This window comes from Sebastes umbrosus, chromosome 12 (assembly GCF_015220745.1).
Source record: "Sebastes umbrosus isolate fSebUmb1 chromosome 12, fSebUmb1.pri, whole genome shotgun sequence".
Classification (NCBI taxonomy): Eukaryota; Metazoa; Chordata; class Actinopteri; order Perciformes; family Sebastidae; genus Sebastes; species Sebastes umbrosus.
In genome coordinates, this window is record NC_051280.1 from 15,567,410 (window position 1) to 15,577,069 (window position 9,660).

General features: G+C 36.2%; 1 protein-coding gene across 1 annotated transcript; it reads right to left on the minus strand.

Moving 5' to 3' along the window:
* Positions 1-153: 153 nt before the first annotated feature.
* Positions 154-8,320, minus strand: efcab14 (EF-hand calcium binding domain 14). Its single transcript, XM_037787869.1, has 9 exons — positions 7,753-8,320; positions 5,035-5,183; positions 4,747-4,892; positions 4,397-4,495; positions 4,168-4,275; positions 2,615-2,767; positions 2,393-2,492; positions 2,167-2,298; positions 154-1,643 (listed from the first exon to the last, which is right to left on the minus strand). Exons 1-9 carry the CDS (start codon positions 7,926-7,928, stop codon positions 1,465-1,467), a joined length of 1,242 nt encoding a protein of 413 aa, XP_037643797.1. The 5' UTR covers positions 7,929-8,320; the 3' UTR covers positions 154-1,464.
* Between the last annotated feature and the right edge of the window lie 1,340 nt (positions 8,321-9,660).

Here is a 9,660-nt window from a genome sequence, read left to right on the forward strand (position 1 = left end):
ACACCGAGGCACATGACTTTTTTTTTCCAGATTACCTGTCTCATGCACTACTGTCAGGATATAGTGACCATTTCATAAAAATAACTTTGTTTTTAATCAAATTGACTCCAACCTGCCTACTTCAGCTTTAAAGCAACCAGATGGACCACAAATCAAACCTTTAATTTCGTGTTTATTCATTGGTGCTCACACAAAAAAACACATTCATAAAATCTCCCCATGTACAGCAGCAGCATGGACCCAAATATCTATGTCATGATGGCCAAAGCTGTTACATTGTCCTGCAAAAACTTGTCCACTATGTTAAGTTTATAAATAATTTGTTCATGTTACATTATAAGCAACATGCAAAGCACAACAGAATTATTTAAAAAATGTACAATGTTGAGAGATTAAGACCGTAAAGCAAATTTTACCAACCCCCGGCCCCCATCACAAGATAATTTGTGAGAATACATTTAAACCATTTTTACAGAGTACAGCAATGTTTGAGTATGACAAATTGGTTATGTAAATACACCGTTAGGCCCGTAAAAATGGAATAAAATGAATCAAGTAAAGAGTGATGGTCAGTGCTTCTTATACTACCTGTTACACATTGTGAGCTAGGTGTGCCTTCTGTCTACTGCAATTTAAAAACAAGCAATATCTACGTCATTTCGTTATTGCTACATATGCCTCATGAGTTACCACGACAACTCTTTCTGAATGATTCAAAGTGTTCATAGCCCTTCAAAACTTGTAGAACTGAAAGCTGCGAGAAAACCCAAAAAACACAGACGGACTAAACTAATCAATCAAAATGTAGCAACTAAAGTGAGGAAAAATGAGAAATCTGAAACTTTGTTTAGCTCAGAAAAGAGCATACAGAAACCCTCACTCTTATGCTCCATGGTGTGTTTTAGTTAAGTTAGGAATCTGTCTAAAAACAAAAGACTCACAAAAACAGTTTCTAGAAGTTTGTAAACATTCCTAAAATTCTATCTCAAGTTGTATAAATAAGGTTCAGGTGAGTTGTACCAGGTTTTTGGGTTGATGGGTGGAGAAGTAGACCGACAATTACAGCCTCCGGAGAGGCTAAATACACAAAAATGTTACATCGAGACGAGACAGACTGGTAACAAAACAAAAAAAAAACAAGTCTGAGAATTGAGGGTGGGAAAACGGGATTCAAAATAATTCACAACACTTTCCACGGTCCATTTCATGTAAACCATGGGATTTGCTAAAATAAGAGCTGAATATTCCGCATACTAGGTACTCGTATGGATTCATTTTTAAAATTTAAGCTTACGTTTTGTGGATGAGGTTGTGTTGTCATGCCAGCGCCACTGTTCCACAATCAGTATGATAAATATTCAGTTCACAAAAAGTGCAGCAATTACGAGAAAAGGGTCAGGAACTTCAAACTCCCAGACCCCGCTGGGTATTCAATACTGTGCACTGCCGTCAGTGATAATGTGCTCACAAACCTACAGCAGCTCTCAGCTCTGTCAGGGAGTACCTCTTGTTCCCGTCCTTGTCAAAACACTCCATGGTACGAGCATTGGGAGTTGCTGCTCTAAATTCTTTCCTCAGCACGTGGTGGGGCAATCCGGGTGAATCGCGTCCAATGCCTGCTTTCTGGAAGATGTCTTCCAAGTCTGTGAAAAAGAATAGTTTCATTCAGAAAACATTGCAAAAACAGGTTTGTCTATGAGGGCACAGCAATCTTGAAATGGCCCTCTGCAAAACTAAAAATATTCACAATACAGTGACTTTCAGTATTCTGGGAAATACGCTTATCTGCTTTCTTGTCGAGAGACTGATACAACCACTCATGTTTGTCTGTGAAATATGCATAAAGACTGGAAATGGGGGAAACAACTAGCCCGGCTCTAGCCAAAGGTGAAAAAAATGCTCCAACCAGCAGCTCTAAAGCTCAATAAAAAAGAAGTTATATTACATTTGTATGTACAAACTGCAATAACTTCCTGAAGTCTTGTCGTCACCGTGAGGTTGCCAGGCAACCAGTGGAGGCTTTATATCCTATAGCCTAATGTTTACTGGAAGACGTGAGAGTTGTTTCGATCTCGGCAAGAAAGCAAATACTTTTATTTGCCTAAATGTCAAACTATTCCTTTAATGAATGCCGAGCTATAAAACTGGAGTGGTTGTTTCATGCACCTTTCAGAGAAGTGACATCAAGCAGAAACAGCCTCTCTGGGCATTTTGTCTCAGCATTTCTCTTAGAGCGGTTTGGAGTTAAGAAGCGTGGGCGTCTGCTTGTCTCCGGCTCTGTCAGCGGTGTGGATACCTCTGTGAAAATAAAAGGAGAAAAAAAAGATTTAAATGTAACATGGGGCAAAGAAAACTGCTGTAATAATATAAACTACTTTATCCTACACTGCACCTTGCACATCCTCAGGTGTCGCTTCGGTTGACGTAGTTTTTTTCACCGTCTCGGTTGCTGGACTTTCACTGGTGATTGCTGCTGCGTTATTGTCTTTTGACTGTAAAGCAGAAGGCGAAATGTAAACTTCATTAAGTTGTCTTTTACTGTCCAGGCTAGCGACTCCCAACCAGGGGTACTTTTAAAATGCAGAAATAAAGTGTGAGGCTTCATATTACTCACGCTTCGCTTTGACCCGTTCTCTAATGACAACACTCTCTGCTGAAGTTCTGCGACTGTAGAGAGGAGGATGTGGATCTGCTCATCAGTCTGTGTATGACGCAGCTCCTCTGTCTTGTTCGCCTCACCCACTGCTTTTCTCAGGTCTGTTATGTCCTATGAGAAAAAAAAATCCATGTAAAGCAACCTGCAGTTTACTGTTAAATGAAATTACTTAGACTTGTAGGTATCCAGTCCAAAATTACAAGACTATGGAGATCTCAGCCAGCTAGCAATTCATCAGTGCCCCCATAATTATTGATGTCACTGTATAAAAAAAATATGTAAAAGTGTATGATTATTATTTGCTGATCCTCTTTGCCCATCCTATTTTGCTTATAAAAAATAAAGCAGAGAAAACATTCTGCAGTTGTCTCAGATATTTGACCTAGTTCCACTCGGCAAACTAAGGCATCTAAGCTCCCAAAATAGATTGGCACTTGTTTCATGTATTATGAATGAGAAGCCAACGCATGGATCCAAGAAATGACAGGACCTTCTTAACCCGACGACTCTGTCAATGTAAGCCTGACAAGAACTGCAAAAACATTTTACATGAATGCGCGGGTAAACAAATGATCAAATTAATCTGTCGGTGGCGAAGTTCACTGCGGCTTCTGGTTCGTATTCGTGCCGCAGTTGAGCAGATCAACCCGCATTTCATCAACAGACTCATCTTGGCCATATGTAAGTAGATTTGCCTCAATTCTGAGCGGGACAAAATATGCACAATCAATATTACAGCTAGGAACGGAGAAGTAGCACATTAGATACTGGCTCATCGAGTTATTCAACTAATTCACTTGGCACAACGCATTGTTAACTTGTTTTATAAACACCGCTCTCCATACGTTCATCTATAAATAATCAATGAGAAAAGCAGCCTCCGGCAACATTTGCAGTGAGCGTATAGTTGTTTATAAAAATAGACAAGCTGTCAAACAAAATAAGTGAAATCTAACTTTGACCTCAACTCATGAAAAATCCATGGGTTTTGCTCATGTGGAATACTAGAGCTTGCAGCCTTATATGCGATTTACAAAGCAACACAGCTTCAGATTCCTCTGTGATGTTTGTCATCTGCCCAAAACACTATTGATATTTCAGTAGTTTAACATATAGTTTGAGACATCATTCTGAAAGGTAAGGCTATTCTCTTTGACTATTCTGCCTCTCATTGCAAACAGCATTCATCCTCCCTGTGAATGTGACACACAAGAGTTGATTCATTCTGAGATAAAAATGGATGATGGAAAGTACTCAAACTTGATGTGTAAATCTTTTCAGTATGTGACAGAAAAAATTAAGTCAATAGATAAAAAAAACAAAAGGGAAACTTGTGCAAGCGAAAACCTACACAATAATGTCAAAGTAAGCATGAATGTGCGTATTTAGAGCAGTGGAAGAGGTGTTTAGGTTTTGCAGGCCCTGATATCCTATTTAATCTGAACATGTTATTACACCAACTGCCAGCTGTTCAGTGTCAACATAAAAAAATGTCACCAGCTTGAATTTACCATTGTCTTCTTCAGCTCTTCATCTTTCTTCTGATTTTCAAGAGCAGCCTGCATAGTCTTCACATCGTGCTGAACACTTGTTAGCGTGCTGCCAATTGTAGCAACACTCTGGGAAAACAAAAATACTCTGCCAGGTCAGTTATGAAAATCAGTACAACAAATATTATCAATAGATAAGGTTTCTCAACCAAATTGTACTTTTTTTAATTCCATTTAGCTTTGGCTATACCTTTTGAAGCTCTTCGACTGTAGTGGGAAGGCTGATTAAGTCGGCAGCCGATTTCAAGTTGGCCTTTAGATGGTTTACGGCAGAGTCCAGCAAACTGATCTGCAGGAGTAAGATGACACACAATCTTCAGTTACACCTCATGCCAGAATTGCCACTCTATTTAGCCACTTCCAAAGAAAAAACTAACACTTGCACAGCAATATGTTGGTAAGTTAATGTCAAGAAAAATACAGTAACTGAAGTATGACCGATGCTGCAAGTCTAGATATTGTCCATCACTTTGTTGTGAGCTCTGGTTAGTGTGTGACTGTGTGATTGTTCAAAACCGCTGAGCGACAAAAACAACTGACCTTCCTGTTCATTTCCGTTAGGTTAGACCAGAGCTTGCTCAGCCCCTTGTCCCCGTTAACAATGTCGTCAAGCTTTCTCTCCTTGTTTTTCAGGTCCTCGCTTAGTTTTGGTATTTCAGTTGAGGACACCTTTTGGCTGGTTTCCACTGTTACAAAAACATTACAATATGTTAACAGCAGTGTTAAAGACACAGGAAATGCATACAGTAGTGGGATATAACAGGTCCAAAGAGCAGTGAGCTTGTTATGACCCAATACAAGGTAACTGTGTGTGACAGTGAGTCTTACTGCTATGCAGCTTTTCTTTCAGTGAGTCTAGATCTTCTTTCAGAGCAATCTGCATCCATATGAGTCCAGCACAGGCCATAACGCAGGCAGCGAGAATGATGAACAGAAACAAGGGGTAGCACACATTGCAGCACTGCGTGTAGCTTCTTCTGTAAAGAGAAGAAACATGGTAACGTTATACATTACAACTGCAGCCTCTTTCATTATTAATGAAGGAGATATTTTCAGAAGACTGCCTCCTGTGTCATGGGAATTATGAGGATCACTGGTAAATGAGGGTGCTTTGAAATATGACTATGACTATATGAAGATATACTCATGCTGAATGTAGCATTGATTATTTCTAATTTGGCTGATATCAAGCTTCAGACAAAAAGCCTGAGCATGTTCTAAGTGTGCAAGATGTGTCATGCTTTGCTTTCTCTGAGCTCAGAAGAAGAGGAAGTGGATTGATCTGGTTATATTCAAATTTCTGTTTTAACCTCTGCACAATGACTACGATACAGGTGGTGTGCTCCAGGGCAGAGGAAATGGGACTCTTTCTGTCTTAGGGCGTTTGCTGTTGAAAAACAACAATCTTTGATTCAAGATTCAAGACTTTTCATTGTATTTCTTCAGCACATGAGAGTGAAAAATAATTAAATAATAATAATAATAATAAACTGTATTTGTAAAGCACCTTTCCAAACGTAGTTACAAAGTGCTTTACATAAGTTAAAATAGTGCAAACATCAATATAAAAAACAATACAGAATAAAAACATAAAAACATAGGCCAAAATAAAATGTTGATCATAAGACTTTTGTACAAAAAGTCAACAATAATGAAATTTAAAACAAGGGATTGCTATAAAAAATAGAAATAGTATGTATCTATAAATAAATAAATACATCTTATAATGTATATACTGTATATGTTCTTAATATGCCTGTATATGTTCTTAATATGCCTTGTACAAAGTATTTCTAATATATGTACATTCATACTTCCTGATATGTATATGTTGTTAATATGCCTTGTACAAAGTATTTCCTTTTATAATTGTAATTTAACTTATTATTTTTAATGGAGCTTCCCAGCAAAAAGTATTTCACACCATTATACTTGTATAACCGGCGTGACAATAAACATCTTGAATCTTGAATCTTGAAAAGATTCAAGACTTTTCATTGTATTTCTTCAGCACATGTGAGTGAAAAAATAATGAAATAGTATGTAATCTAGTCCCAACAAGATGCTGGCAACCTAATAATCAATACAATTAAAATAGACAAAAAAAGACAAATTAATCTAAAAAGAAACAACTGCACCATAATTTTAAAAAGCACAAAAAAAACTACATTACAAAACACTGAATTCACATAGTTCATTGAAACCAAATTATTTCAACTATCTTATTCAACTAGTTTACTTAAACATTTTCTTTGGAAATGTAATGGCAATTTTATGCAGCAAATTAACGACATTTTCTTAGTAAAAAACACACTCATGACTACAATATAGGTGGTGTGCTCCAGGGCAGAGGAAATGGGACTCTTTCTGTCTTGGGGCGTTTTGCTGTTGAAAACACATCTTTGATTCAAGATTCAAGACTTATTGTATTTCTTCAGCACATGTGAGTGAAAAAGAATGAAATGGGATGTCCCAACAACATGCTGGCAACCTAATAATCAATACAATTAAAATAGACAAAAAAGAATCTAAAAAGAAACAAATGCACCATAATTTTAAAAAGCAAAAAAAAACTACATTACAAAACACTGAATTCGCATTGAAAATTCATTGAAAACAATTATTTCAACCATCTTATTCAACTAGTTTACTTAAAACATTTTCTTTAGAAATGTAATAATAATAATAATAACTTGGATTTATACAGCACCTTTCAAGAAACCCAAGGACGCTCAACATAGACATAAATAATTAATAATAATAATAATAAATAATAATAACAATAAATAAGTAATGGCAATTTGATGCAGCAAATTAATGACGTTTCTGAGTAAAAAACACACTCATGCTACATCACAACAACTAGTTCATTGAAAACAATTATTTCAACTATCTTATTCAACTAGTTTACTTAAACATTTTCTTTGGAAATGTAATAATAATAATAATAATAACTTGGATTTATATAGCGCCTTTCAAGAAACCCACGGACGCTCAACATAGACATAAATAATTATTAATAATAATAATAATAAATAATAATAACAATAAATAAGTAATGGCAATTTGATGCAGCAAATTAATGACGTTTCTGAGTAAAAAAACACACTCGTGCTACATCACAACAACTAGTTCATTGAAACCAATTATTTCAACTAGTTTACGTAAAACATTTTCTTTGGAAATGTAATAATAATAATAATAACTTGGATTTATATAGCGCCTTTCAAGAAACCCAAGGACGCTTAACATAGACATAAATAATTAATAATAATAATAATAATAATAATAATAATAAGTAATAATAATAAATAATAATAACAATAAATAAGTAATGGCAATTTGATGCATCAAATTAATGACGTTTCTGAGTAAAAAAACACACTCATGCTACATCACAACAATTAGTTCATTGAAACCAATTATTTCAACTAGTTTACTTAAAACATTTTCTTTGGAAATGTATTGGCAATTTTATGCAGCAAATTAATGACGTTTCTGAGTAAAAAAACACACAACAACACGCTATGAAACTGATCCACTCACTTCCCAAAGTTGGCTCCGCTGTTCAGGTTGCTGAACTCGTCGTCGTCCGAGCTGGAGTCGGACTCGGAGTCCGGCGGCTCGGTTCGGAGGAGTCGATGTCCGGAGCCCTTCTTGGTCTTCTTCCTCTTGCTGTCCCCGAGTCCAATCAGGGCATTCAGCTCCTTCCTCTTCTTCATCTTCTTCTGGGGTGTCAGCGAACCCGCCGAGCCCGAGTTAAACCCGACTAAATCCAAAGTTTTGTCCAGTTTGGTGGATTGTTGTTGTTTAATGTAGCTAAGCTAAGCTAACTAACTCAGCTAGCATCTGATACAGCTTGCTATCGGTTGCTAACGGGCTGTCGTTATGCTGTTGCTACGCGGTGCTATCACATCGTCTCAGCGAGGTTTGACAACACCTGCCGAGACGTCGCTCATTTTACAAACACTACAAAGTGTCTTTAAGTATTTAGTTATTTAATAAAAGCTAAATATGCGGCTCTGTATTTGCAGCGATCTGTCCTCAGGTCCTGCTGCCTGTGTATTGTTTGTTGCAGGGCGTCCCAGTAACCTCGCAGCTGATTGGTGCAACAAGCAGTGACAACTTCCGGTGCTCTGTTTCTGTCAGAGGGCGACACAGAGCACAACACCTGCTACTGTATATTGGTAGCCTATAGCTAAATGTGACAATGCTTGGTAAGGAACGGTCTGTTGTCCCAAGAGCTATAGTTCCAAGCCCCCCATGTCCATTTTATTAGTTTTAAATTATTTTATTTTATGTCCCCCTTTCAAATTGAACTTCATTTACTTTCATTTTTATTTTCACTTCAAGATTCAAGATTCAAGATTCAAGATTCAACATGTTTATTGTCACGCCGGTTATACAGGTACAATCGTGTGAAATACTTTTTGCTGGGAAGCTCCATTAAAAATAATAAGTTATATTACAATTATAAGAGGAAATACTTTATACAAGGGCATATTAAGAACATATACATATCAGGAAGTATGAATGCACAATAAATACTTTGTACAAGGCATATTAAGAACATATACAGTTTATACAGTATAAGATATATGATTGAGTGAAGAAAGTGTGTGAGAAAGTGTATGTATATATATATATATCATATATATATATATGATATATATATATATGTGTGTATATATGTTTATATATATACAGTATATATACTGTATATATATACATGTATATATGTATGTATATATATATACATACATATATATACATCTATATATATATATATATAATTGAGATTAATCGCATTATTGTCCTTAGTTTTAGCTTTATGCAAACGTTTTAATATATTTATTATTAGAAATCAATTAACGGCACAAAACAATGACAAATATTGTCCAGAAACCGTCATAGGTACTGGATTTAACATAAAAAATATGCTCAAATCATAACATGGTAAACTCAAGCCCAACAGGCAACAACAGCTGTCAGTGTGTCAGTGTGCTGACTTGACTATGACTTCCCCCAAAACTGCATGTGATTATCATAAAGTGGGCATGGCTGTAAAGGGGAGACTCGTGGGTACCCATAGAACCCATTTTCATTCACATATCTTGAGGTCAGAGGTCAAGGGACACCTTAGAATATTGCCATGACAGTTTTTTCTTGCCTTAGGTTTTCTAGTTTCATATGATGCCTAGCTTCAAAACTGAGCCTGCTACAACCTAAAAAAATCACAAGTTGCGTTATATACAGTATATATATACTGTATATACCAGCCTGTGGATTATTTATCATTCTGAATTTCTGCCAGAACCAAAATAGATGTCTTTGTATTGCTTGTTTTGTCCAAAACATAAACATGTTCATCTTACAATGATATGAATCAGAGTAACAAGCAGCATGTCCTAGTATTTGAGAAACTGCAAATGTTTGGCATTTTTATTGACAAAT